Below are 12,946 nucleotides of genomic sequence, written 5' to 3' on the forward strand. Positions count from 1 at the left end.
CACCACTTCTGGCAGGAACCCCAAATCTCTCCCAGCAGAATCTGTCAGGACAAGGGGAGTACCTCTCTCTTCTTTCCCCAAGAAAGTAGAAAAAGAAAAGGTATGTCGTTTCTCCCTATTCTAGAAATTCATTCTCAAATTCGAATCTTCTGCTTATAGACAAGAATCTTCTGCTTATGCTGAGGGGGCAGGGATAGGGTAGGAGAAAAGCTAGTATGACGTCCCTCAGAAGGCCCTACAGCCATGTGTCTTGTGGCTTTCTGGAATATGGGGGCATTTAGCACCTTGTGGTTTTAACTGGAAATATGAGGCAACAGGAAAAGTCCCATTTAAGAGATCGTGATGTGTATGTCATCAAATTTCATCCTCACAACAGCCCTATACGGTAAGTTTATTAATTAGGGTAATGGTAGTTGCTATAACAAGCAAACCCCAAAATTCAGCTGCTTCACTCAACAGAAGTTTATTTCTTACTCACATGATATTCCAAGGCAGGTACTTTCTGGTTGGAGTTCCTTCGTGTGAGGAGCCAGGTGGCTTACGGGTTGTGGCTCCCCCAAACTCCTGGGCCTGGGGATGTTCTGCAGCTACCTTGCAGGCAGGGATGGAGAAGCTCACCTGCTCCCTAAGCGCCCAGCCTGGAGATGACACTCACCACTCCCACTCCCATTCCATTGGTGGGGACTAGTCACGTGGTCGTGCTAAGACGCAAAGGAGGCTGGGAAATGTAGTCTCTGTCTGGGCAGGTGTCTTCCAGAGACAACACCACACTAGTCTTTGTGTGTCACACTAGTAAGTGTGACAAAGAAGCTTTCTTTACCAATGTCTGTTTAATCAGCTCACCAGGCTAACCTGAGCTCCTCGTTCCTTCTGAACACAACACTCCTGCCCCAGGCATAATGAATGCTCACGGCTGGTGGGCCACTCTGGCACTCTTGCCCCCTTCTGCGCGCCCCCCCCAAATGATGTTATGGATCACAAGTTTGTATACTCCCCACCCCCAAATTCATATGTTGAAATCCTAATCCTCAATGATGGTATCAGGAGGTAAGGTCAAGAGGGTGGAGCCATTCTGAATGGGATTAGTGCCCTTATAGGAAGAGGTATGGGAGGGCTTGCTTTCTCTCTCTGTTCTCTGCCATAGGAAGCAAAAATGAGAAGACCACTGTCTGTAAACCACGAAGAGGGATTTCACCAAGAACCCGGCATGCTGGCACCCTGATCTCCGACTTCCAGCCTCCATCACCGTGAGAAATAAGCCACCTAGTCTAGGGTATTCTGTTATAGCAGCCTGAGCTAAGACAAATGGCACGTTTGCCAAGAATCTGTTGGGTTCGTTCCCAAATCAGTTTGCACTGGCCACACTTGTTATTGTAACGATATTCCACAGGCGGATGAAATATGAGTGCAAAAAGGAAGAGATTTGTTTTTATGAAAATTCGGTAGAGACAAGTTGCTAAAAAATACTGTCAATTTAGGCACGGAAGAAACAATGACAAGAGAGCCAGGAAAAAGTTGCCACGAGAATCTAGAGGGATTCTGTGCTCAAACTGCTGCACAACGTCTTCAAATGCTTATTCCGCTTGAAATAAACCCAAATCGGAAATCAGAAGATAGATTCTGTAGCTTATGTAAGGAGAGCAATGTGAAAAGCCAATTAACAGCTCCACACTGAAAGAGAAGAATGGCAAGTGTTCAAGGTGCATATCATTTAAAATAATCCCGTGCTTTCATGAACTAACCCTGGTCCCAGCTGAGCTCGATATGTAGGCTTCTCTAGGATTATTAGCCTCATTTTACAGGTGAACAAACTGAGGCCCAGGATAACAATACCTAAATGGTGGAGCCAAGATTCAAAAGCAGCCGGTGTGGTTGCAAAGTCTGTGCTGACTCCCTATACCAGTGATGTCCAGTGGAAGTTTCCATGATGATGGAGATGTTCTGACCTGCTCTGTCCAACGTCGTAGCCACTGGCACTTGCGGCTAATGAGCACATGAAATGTGTCTGGTGTGATTGAAGAACTGAATTCCAAAGCTGAATTGAATTTTAGTTAATTTAAAGATCAATGGCCACCTAGGGCTAGTGGCTACCACAGGGGACAGAGCAGCTCTGGGCTACACTAACTTTAACACGTGCCTTGCTGAGCATCTTTTATGTCTTTGCCTTGACCCTTTCCAGACAATGATGCCTTCTGAAATCAAACTCTGCCCCCTTTGATTCCCATGTCCCTTGATTCCAATCCATTATGCTGATTGGGGAATGGAAGGGGTTGGCATTAGCAGGAGGAGAAGGGACAGGCCTGTCAGCAACATCTGAACCCCAACTGCCATGTGGCCATGACCGCCATCTTGTGCTGGCATTCCGCTATGCTCCTCAGGGCGGGGAAGTGTCACCTTTTGGAGCGAGAGCTTGCCAGCAGGACAGGACGGCTCCCTCCCCGCCTTGACAGTGGCTTCCTCCCCTGGGAGGTGGGATGAAAAGTGCCGCATGTGAGGATGACATGAAGAGACACCTGCTGAGAGCCTAGCTCCCCGCCCGGATCCTAGTAACTGCTCAGTAAATGTCCTTCCAGTTCACTCCAACCTGCAGAGTAACCCTCCGGCTCAGACCAAAGGAAGAACGGAAACAAAAGGGGGTGGGGATGGAGAGAGAGAGAAAGGGTTCTTTTAAAAAACAATCTTATTGTGAAAATTCTCCATTGGACATGAAAGGACACAGAATGGTTTAATAAATCCCCATACTCCTATCGTTCGTTTTTAAAATTATTAATCAGGGTAAAGGTTTTAATTTCTCCATTAACCTAAAGATACCCATCCTCAGGAAAGTGAAGAAATCCCAAAAGCTCCAACTGAATGGCCACAAACTCATGTTGGGAATCCTTTGAGCAGCTCTGGCGGGTCCCAACATTCAGAGACAGGGTCACGCTCAGACAGTTGCCCCTTGTCCCTCTAGTAATATCTGCATCAGCCTGGGAACAATGGTGCCCCCCACACTGGCTATGGCTATGGGTTTCCCTGGTGGTAGGTTCTATCTCTCTGGTTCCCTCAAACCATACGGTTTGTCTTCCAGTGCCTGGAAGATTCTGCAAGAACCCCAGATCCTGCCTATAATATTCTTTAAATTAGCAAGGGCAGCTTTTGATTTCTTGCAGCCTGGATCCCTAAGTGATACTCAGGCTGCAGAAGGGTTACTGCTGCCATCTCAAAGGAGCTGATACCTGAGGCCAAAACAATCCATTCTTTTAGGACAGAGACAAGAGAGAGATCTTATCAAGGAAAACACCTGGGCCCTCTGGGCTTCTGGAAAATTACTGAACTATATTCTAACTATAAAAATCAATCCTTTAAGATCCCAGGAGGCCTGTGGAATAAGCAGTGTGAAAAAGGACAAGAAAAAATTAATTGGGTATAAGGGGTTCTAACATTTGCTGGGCACCTACTCTGCGCTGAGCGCTCCTTCATGCTTTCATTTAATCCTCACAGAAATACTGGGAGGCCGATATCTTTACACCCATGCCACAGATGAGGAAACTGAGGCTCGAAGGTGAAGTCATTTGTCCAAGAGGGAATTGAGGCCTGGCTCACTCAGAAACTCCTGTTCTTTCTTCTGCCCTGCCCTGAGCCACCCTACGTGGCAGCCACTTCTGCTCTCTGAGTCTGTGTCTTCTCTCTGACATGGGAAAAGCAAGGCCTACCTGGCTCACAATGCTTTCAGAAGGCTCTAGACTCATAAGGGATGCAGAGTGCTTTGGAAGGCGCCCAGGGTCCAGTCAGGGACTGGGATCACCTTCCTCGTTGTCCTCAAAGCCGGCAACCCTGGGGCCCTGGAAGAAGATCCAAGGCCTCGCTGAGGGGCCACGCGTGTGACTCTGGCATAAAGGGACAGACAAAAATCACTGGGTCCCCTCAGGTTCCCGGAGGAGGAAGGGGGGGGGAGGCAGTGGGAGGGGCAGCTGAAGGGGGGTGCCTTGGAGTGCTGCCGGTCTTGATGACTGCTCAGCTGATGGTTTTGCAAGCTGAGAAATACACATCCACAAACTCTAACCTCTTCTGGCTTAAAATAGAGCTGCTGAACCCAAAATGCCAAGCACAGGGCAGTCACCTGCCTGGCAGGGCCAGACAGCTCCCCCATGGCCCTAATAATACCCACCCCCAGCGGGCACACCCGACAAGACGCTGCTCAGCTGTGTGTCACGGGGGCCTCACGGTGCTGGGGGCAACCAGCCAGGGTTCCTCAGCTCCAGCTTAGAGACGAGGAAGGTGGAGGCCAGAAGCAAAGGGAGGAGGATAAAGCCGGGGGCATGAGGCCTGAGAAAGCGATGTGGTGTATTGGAAGGATCATGACCTTGGGGACCACATGGCCCTGAGCTCAAGTCCTGGCTCAGCCGCCGCTTGGCCGGGAGGACCTGGCAAGCGGGGCGTCTTCCCCTCTGTGCCTTGGTTTCCCGCACTGGGAAGTGAGGGCTGCCTTAGTAAGGTCTGTGATATGCCTAGCACAGACACGCGCTTCCAGAAAAAGAATTCTTGACATCTGCAGGCAGACAGTCAATTGTACACAGGGAGGAAACGCGGCTACTGCGGCCGGGCTCCTGGAAAGCGACACACAAGATCTGTTATGATCCTTGGCATGGTCCCATGAGGTGGCCATGATCACCTGCGTTTCTCGGGTGGGAAAACCAAGGCCAGAGAAGTGTTGTAGCCACATTCGCCCACCCAGAAAGTGGAGGAGCTGTGTCAGTGACCAGGACTCATTAACTGTCTTCGGAAAGCTCTTTTCAGACCCCTCTCGGGCAGTAAATCCACAGCGCTCCAACCCCCACCGCCGAGACTGTGACCCGGCCTCCGGCTCCCCTGAAGGCTGGGCAGGAATCAGAAAAGCAAACTAGCTGATGCCATTACTGCAAATGAGGCTTCTGGGCCACGGAGCTGCGGTCTGGCTTCCCAGGGGAGCAGGGGTGCAAGGCCCCCGATTCGGGCCCAGAACCGAGTCAGAGCACATGCTATCATGTCCCTGCGGGCCCGGGCGTTGGCTCGCTTGTGATATTTGAAACAGTGGCTAACACTTCTAGAGGAGTCCTCAGGGCCAGATGCTGCTCTTACTGCTTCCTGCCTCTGCGCTCCTCCCTCCTCACAATCACTGAAGTCATTCCCCCCTGCTGCTCAAAGAAATGATCCCAATGTAGCGGCTTGAACAACACCAATGCGCCATGTCCCACTTCCATAGCATGGAGGCCTACACAGGTCCCGCTGGCCTGAAACTGACGGATTGGCAGGACTGCATTCCCTTCTGGAGGCTCTAGGGAGGCATTTCCTTGCCTTTTCCAGATTCTAGAAGTCACCGACTCTCCCTGGCTTGTGGCCCCTTTCTCCATCTCCAAATCCAGCAACATCGGGCCAATTCCTTCTCGTATCTCCTTGGTTGTCCCTCTTCTGCCTGCCCTGTCCATGTATAAGGACCCTTGTGATGACACCGGGCCCACCCAGATAGTCCAGGATAACCTCCCGTCTCCAGGTCAGCGAACCTTCTTTCCACCTGCAACCCTCCCTCCTCTCTGCTGTGCATCCTAACCTACTTACAGGTTCCAGGAAAAGAATGTGGGCATCTTTGGCGGGGGGCACAGCACCTTATGAGATAGGAAATTCTCTACCCTGTTTTACGGGGGGGGGGGCCCACTGAGTCATCCCACGTTTGCACACTGGTAAGCAGCAGACTGGGATACGAACCCAGGCAGTCGTGGTGCAGAGTCCATGCCCTTAACTTCTACAGGCTGCAGCTGCTCATCCGTCCACAGTCACTGGGCGTGTGCTGTGCCAGATCCGGGTGCCGGGGACAGAGAGGTGACCCAGACAGGATCCCTGTCCTCAGGAGGAACACAGATATGGAATGGGAGGATCACAGTGCCGTGGGACGAAGGCAAGAGGGCAGGAGCTCAGAGGCCTTTGGCAGCACAGAGGGAGGCCATCTGCGGAGGGGCCGGGGAAGGCCACGTCCAGTAAACTGGGAGCTGAAGGATGAACGGGGCGTCAGCCAGCCATGGCTACGGCGTAAGGAGACTGTCGTGATAAAATGCATGATACTGGCAAAGTGCTTCACCCGGTGTCTGGCCCCTGGCAGGCATTCGATAAATGTGGGCTGTGGAGTGTGATGGGAAGGGGACTGTTCTAAGCAAAGCAAGAGTTTGGGCAAGGAGCTGATAGTTCGGTGTGGCTGAAACAAACAAACAAAAATCACAAAAGGGCAGCGGGGCGAGAGGTTGGAGTAGAGATGGGGGGACAGGGGATGCGTGCCAAGGCTGCCGCAGAGACCAGGCCACGCAGATGCTCTGGACACCTGCAGGTGAGGCTGCCGGGTGCTTGCCCAGAATCTCCCCAAAGACCCACCCTGGACTCTGGTGCTGGGTGGCAGGACTGGATTCCTTGGGCAGTGAGGTCAACGGAAGGCTCCCCAAGCACCCAGCTGTTCAGGCCAAAGACCCCGGGGTCATCTGGAGTCCCCCTTTGCCCTCCAGATCCAGCCCATCAGCAGGTGTTCCTGCTCTGCACATCAGGGTTACACCAGCTGGGGTAACAGACTGAGCCCATAGCTCAGGGGCTCAACACAACAGAAGTTCAGAATCCGTGCGCCTGGCGTGGGGGTGGCCTTGCAGTGTCATTTGGGCACCCAGGCTCCTTCCACCCTGTGGCTGTGCCTTCTCCTAAAGACTTTACCTCTCTGCATTCAGCCTGCGGGTGGGGGACGAGAGGTGGAGCACGGCATGGGGAGGGGTTTACCGGCCAGGCTGGGAGTTGTCGCCGTTGGCGACAGTTCTAAGTGCAGAGGAGGCTGGGAAATGTGGCCAGCTGTGTGTGCCCAGCTCCAGCTCCCCACCCTATCTCGGACCCCGGGCTTCTCCGCACCTCCTGCGCCGTGCCCCTGGTCCGCGCCACCGCCCACCACGCACGTGGACTAGAGTTTCCTAAGTGGCCTCACTCTTAGCCAGCACCCCTTTTCCACGGGACAGCCAAGATGCTCTTTTTGAACAAATGTCAATCAAATCACTGGTGTGTGTTCGTTTTCCTGCTTACTGCCTTTCCCGGCTAAGGGCCTGTAACACCCTGTGTGAAGTCCCTTCTCTGTCTTCCTTCTGCTCCCTGCTCCTCCACCCCCAGCACCCCGATTCCCCTGCTTCCAGCCACGCTGGTTCTCCGACTAAAGGATTTGCACTTGCTGCCTGGACGCTCCCTCCCCAGTCACGCCTCAGCGAGGCCTTTCCCACCACCTCAGCCGGCGGTGCCCACCTCCCCCCAGGAACTGTTTCCCTTCTCACACTTGTCTTCAATGATCTTTGTGTGTCTGTCGGTTAGCCAACCCTCCTTTCTAGGATGTCAGCTCTATGTACCCCAGGACGCTTGTCTGTCCCAGTAGGTGCTCAGTACAGTTTTGTTGGATGACTGGCCCAAGGTCACAGGACCGTGGTGGTGGAGACCGGACATCTGCAGACCCGGGCTTTGGGCGCTCTGCTCCAGCTGTCACTGTTTAGAGACACCTGCGGCCCGGGGCGCCGGCGGGTAAACAAAGGCAGGTGTTGCGAGGGGGCGGGGAGGCAGGAGGAGCCCTCTCGGCCCTCCACGCCCCCCTCCGAGGCCCCGCCTCCGCCCCAACACTCCCCTCCGCCCCGCGTCCGGCCGCCCGCAGCCCGCTCCCGCCGCGCGGGGCGGAGGGCGGAGCGCGGGGCGGCCGTCGGGGCGCATGGACGGGCCCGGGGCGCGGGGCCCGCGGCGCCGCCATGAGGAAGCAGAGCGTGCGCACGGCCGCGCTCGTCCTGTGCATCCTGTCCTACCTGCTGGTGGGCGCCGCCGTCTTCGACGCGCTCGAGTCCGAGGCGGAGCGCGGCCGCCAGCGGCTGCTGGCCCAGAAGCGCGGCGAGTTCCGCAGGAAGTACGGCTTCTCGGCCGAGGACTACCGCGAGCTGGAGCGCCTGGCGCTGCAGGCCGAGCCGCACCGCGCCGGCCGCCAGTGGAAGTTCGCCGGCTCCTTCTACTTCGCCATCACCGTCATCACCACCATCGGTGAGCGGCCCCGCGACGCCCCCCCCCGCACCCCCCCGGGCTCGAACCCCTCCTCTGCCCCTGCCCGTCTGGGTGGCTTCGGACCAGTCATTTCAGCCGCCCTCCGCCCAAGGGCCCGGCGTCCCACGCGGGCGGGGCGGGGAGGAGTCGGGAGCTCAAGTTCGCCCAGAGGTGGCACGCGGGAGTGCTCAGGAAACCTCCGGGGGCAGGGAGACAGGTGGAGCGGGGCGAAGCGCGAGTGTCTGGAGCCGGAGGCTTCCTTGCCTGGCTGCATCACCCTAGCTGTGTGACCTCCGACGAGTTGCTTAACCTCTCTGTGCCTCGATTTTCCCCTCTGTGAAGTAGGGCTGCTAATAGGCCTTATCTCAGGGCTGGGCTGAGATAATTATTGTCAAGGAGATAATGTATGCAGAAAGTTTTAGCGCAGGGTCTGACACATACAAAGCACTAAGAAAGATTGATTTTTGTATTATAATTATTCTGTTACTCCATGAAACGGGATCTAGTCTGTCTTAGTCACTGCAGTGTACCCAGCCTAGCGCATAGTAGACACTCAATAAATATTTGTTGAAGGAATGACTGATTACCACAAGCTTTGGACCTCACCCTTGGGGATCCAGAGCAGTTTCTCTGCAGCATCTGGACCGTGAGCCGTTGCCATGGCTACCGTCTGGCTGGTACCTGCTGAGCAGAAGCCTAGAGGAGCAGGAAAGGAGAGAAGCCGGCTCTGCAGGGCTCCAGGCTGGGTGTCAGCTGCTTCCCAGGTCCCAGCTGTGGATGTCTAGGCATTCCCCCCTCCCCCCGGCTTGGATCACCACTCTGGAAGTCTGAACACTGGAGAAAGTTTTTTTCATAATGCCCTTGCAAGTGGATGTGAGCTGTGGGTTAAAAGCCTGAGTTCGGCAATTACCTAGCCCGGAGTTCCATTCTCATCTCTGTTGCCTCCTGTCCTCTCTGGCAATTGGATGTACCTCTCTGAGCCCTAGTTTTCTCGACTGCAAATGCAGTTCTTGCTACCTCACTGGGTGGTTGCCAGGTTTAAATGAGGTCAAGTGTGTAAAATGCTTGGCACGGTGCCTGAGGCTAAATGGGCACTATTAATTAGTAATAATAACAATTCATTGTTTGCCAGCTGTGGGCCCAGCTCCCATTCAGCCCTTTATGCCCTCTCCTGTCAACATGGGCACCCCTGCTTCCCTACCTGGGCTCAGCCCAAGACACTTCCTGTTGCCGTGCCCAGTGGGTGGGGCCCCATCCACCTCTTCTGCCCACCCCCACGCTATCTGGAGACAGCTGGAGCTCAGTTTGGTCTTCTCTGCCGGTGGTTCCTCGCTGGCATCTGGGGAACCTGGGGAAAGGGACCTACTAAGTGGAAATAGCCGGAGTTTTGCCTTTTCTGGCCACCTGGGGGCGCCAGCTTGAGCTGTGTGATCCGAGCTGCATAAGCCAGCCTTGCAGAGAGCCGGGCGCCAGAACCCAGGAGTTAGAGCTCTGCATGGATGGGAGAGGCACTGAGAAGCCGGAGGAGAGTGGTTAATGGCTCAGGCCCTGTGACCTTTGGGCAGCTTCCTCTCTCTCAGCCTCAGTTTCCTTCTCTGCAAAATGGGGGTAATAGTATCATCTCATACAGTTATTGGGAGGGTAAAATAATCTATGCAGAGTACCTAGCATGCTTAGTTATTATCATTGTTCGCTTCACTCTGTCAAAGCCCGATATACCCCCGAACAGCTGGACACAGCACTGCCGGGCCCCTTACTGCCAAAGAGGCTCCTCTGTCTCACGCTCAGCACCCCCTTCAATTTGATTTGATTACTGATGATGATCATTATTAAACATCCATTGAGCCCTTAGTCTGTGTCAGGCTGTGTGCAGGGCGCTGGTGACTAGGGACACAGAGAAGTGATTGGCATGGTCTCTGGCCGCAAGGAGCTCCCCCAATAGCAGATGGAGGCAAAGTGATAGGGCCATCCAACAGAAATGTGGACGTGGACCCATAGGGCTTTAACAACATGTATTGTGTTGATATTCTGAATGAATTATATGTGCGCACAGCACACGCACCTCACGGTACAAAAGAGTATAGAACGAAAAGGAAGTCTCCCTCTTACCCTGTCTCTCAACCCATAAATTCCTTTCCCTGGATTAAATACAGTTACCAGTTCTTTGTGCATCCTTCCAGATACATTCTCTGCCTATGTGTTCCTTTAAAACACACCCATTATAGAGACCTTAGGTTGTACACACTGTTTGGTCTCTTGCTTTTTTTCACCTCATATTTTTTGGTGATTAAAAAAAAAAATTCCCTAAAAAGCTTGGGGCACCTGGGTGGCTCAGTCAGTTAAGTGTCAGACTCTTGATCTCAGCTCAGGTCTTGATCTCAGGGTTGTGAGTTTGAGCCCTGCGTTGGGCTACTTGGGGGAAAAAAAAAAAAAAAAAGCCGTGTCATTCTTTTCCATGGCTGTAGAGTGGGGTTTCTTGACCTTGGCCCTATTGACATGCTGGACTGGATGACTCCGTTGAGGGGCTGTCCTGAGCATGGCGGGCTGTTTAGCAGCAGCCGTGGCCTCCACCCGGTAGTTGCTGGTAGCGCACAGCCGCCGCCTCCCAGATGTGACAACCAGAAGTGTCTCTAGACATTGGCAGGTGTCCCCCTCGGGGACAAAATTACCCCCGGTTGGAGCCACTGCTGTGTAGGGTTCTGTCATTTGGTTGGCACCACGATTTATTTCACCAGACCCCTCTCGATGGACACGTAGGTTGTCCAGTTTTCTCCGTGAGCAGCGATGCTTCAGGGACGCCTCACGTGCATACCTCACTTTGCACACACATGTGTGCTTTGGAGGACTAACTTGCTCACCGTGGAACTGCACGGCTCAAGGGTTTGTGTGTTTACATTTTGGCAGATGGTGCCCATTTGCTAGAGGAGGTGTGTTCTTTTGGGGGAAGGTCCACCTGACTTTTCCTGGGTTATGCGCCCCTTTAAGAATACCAAGAAAGTTTTCGCTCCTCTCTCCAGGAATGCTCATTCCCCGGCGATGGCACAGTGGTCCAGGATTCAAGGACGCCCACTCACGTGTAGGTCCCCTACAACAGGAAAGAATTGCTACACCAGACTGAAGAAGTGCTGAGTGGGGGCTGGCTTGGAGCAGGATGTGGGAAGGAGAAGTGGACCAGCGGGATGGGGGGAGAGAGCGATCCAGGGGAGGAAAAACCTTGAGAAGAGGTATGGGGAGGTGGGACATGCGGGTTGGGGAAGCAACATGGGGCGAGGCTGGACGGGGGAGCGGAGTCAGATCACCAACGAGCTCGGACGCTACGTGAGAACTGGTACTGGGGCACCATGGAAGATTTTGCTTTATTTTTAAATCAAGGCATAATTTACACACAGTGAAATGCACCATTTTCCAGTGCAGCAGCCTTCTGCGAGCTTTGACAAATGAAGGCCTGTCAGGCAACTGCAGCTGCCACCAAGACAGAGTAGGCTTCCGTCACCCCCAAATTTGTCTTGCCTCTTTCTGGTTACCTACCCCCTCCTCCAGCCACCACGGCTGGCAACCACAGATCTGCTCTCTGTCCCCACAGTTTTGCCAGAATGCTTGCAGAATGTCATTTCAATGGAACCATGCAGTATGTAGTCTTTTGAGCTTGGCTTCTCTCACTCGGCATAAGGCGGCTGAGATCCACCCTTTGTGGCGGCAGGTAACCCTAGTTCATGCCTTTCTGTTCTGCACAGAACTGCATTGTACGGATGTACCGCCGGTTGTTTATCCTTCCCCGGCTGAGGGACGGTGGGCTGTCTACCATTTGGGGCGATTAGGGATACCCACGCCATGTTTCAAAGGCAGGGGATGACCTAGTTAGAAGCAGCATTTCAAGATGCTGCGCCGGCCTCGGGGCTGGGGAGGGAGCCCGGGCAGGGCGCCCGCGGCCGGCGCTCACCACCCCCCTCCCCTCCGCTCTCCCTCCAGGGTATGGCCACGCCGCGCCGGGCACGGACTCGGGCAAGGTCTTCTGCATGTTCTATGCGCTCCTGGGCATCCCCCTGACGCTGGTCACCTTCCAGAGCCTGGGCGAGCGCCTGAACGCGCTGGTGCGGCGCCTCCTGCTGGCGGCCAAGCGCTGCCTGGGGCTGCGGCGGCCGCGCGTGTCCACCGAGAACATGGTGGTGGCCGGGCTGCTGGTGTGCGCCGCCACCCTGGCCCTCGGGGCCGCCGCCTTCGCGCACTTCGAGGGCTGGACCTTCTTCCACGCCTACTACTACTGCTTCATCACGCTCACCACCATCGGCTTCGGCGACTTCGTGGCGCTGCAGAGCGACGAGGCACTGCAGAGGAAGCCGCCCTACGTGGCCTTCAGCTTCCTCTACATCCTCCTGGGGCTCACGGTCATCGGCGCCTTCCTCAACCTCGTGGTCCTGCGCTTCCTGGCGGCCAGCACCGACGCGCCCGAGCGCGCCGCCCGCCGTCCCAGCCCGCTCCGCCCGGGGGCGCCCGAGAGCCGCGGCCGCTCCCCGCCCCCCCGGCCGGCCCGCGCCGGGGGCTCCACCTCCGTCTCCTCCCGCGTGCACCAGCTGCAGACGGGGGCCCGCGACAACCTGGGCTTCTCGCCCCCCTCGAGCCCTCGGGCTGTGGCCGGCGGCGGCGGGGCGGGCAGGCCCCCGGCCCGGCGCAAGTCCATCTGACAGCCCAGCTCTGGCCGGGGCCCGGGGTCACCTGTCAGTGCACCCTCCCCAGAGCCTGGAGAGGGGTGAGCGGCCGTGGCCTCAAGGCCGTCTTCAGCCACGGGCAGTCTGTCCTTCCCCTCTGTGGCCAGCCCCTCGCTCCTCTCCCAAAATACATTAAAGCCGCACCATAAGCACAAGCGCGACTCCCAAGTCGCTCTGTAGGTGCAAATCCC

General features: G+C 55.3%; 1 protein-coding gene across 2 annotated transcripts; it reads left to right on the forward strand.

Annotated features, from left to right (window-relative positions):
• Positions 1-7,660: 7,660 nt before the first annotated feature.
• Positions 7,661-12,916, forward strand: KCNK15 (potassium two pore domain channel subfamily K member 15). 2 transcript variants are annotated; one of them, XM_078057241.1, is made up of 3 exons: positions 7,661-8,049; positions 11,067-11,125; positions 12,019-12,916. In XM_078057241.1, the coding sequence occupies exons 1-3, from the start codon at positions 7,730-7,732 to the stop codon at positions 12,729-12,731; spliced, it is 1,092 nt and encodes a 363-aa protein (XP_077913367.1). In that variant the 5' UTR covers positions 7,661-7,729; the 3' UTR covers positions 12,732-12,916. The 2 variants fall into 2 exon arrangements, with proteins under 2 accessions (XP_077913367.1, XP_035951973.1); XM_036096080.2 differs by lacking the exon at positions 11,067-11,125.
• The last annotated feature ends 30 nt before the right edge of the window (positions 12,917-12,946 follow it).

The sequence above is a fragment of the Halichoerus grypus genome, chromosome 10 (assembly GCF_964656455.1).
Source record: "Halichoerus grypus chromosome 10, mHalGry1.hap1.1, whole genome shotgun sequence".
Lineage (NCBI taxonomy): Eukaryota > Metazoa > Chordata > Mammalia > Carnivora > Phocidae > Halichoerus > Halichoerus grypus.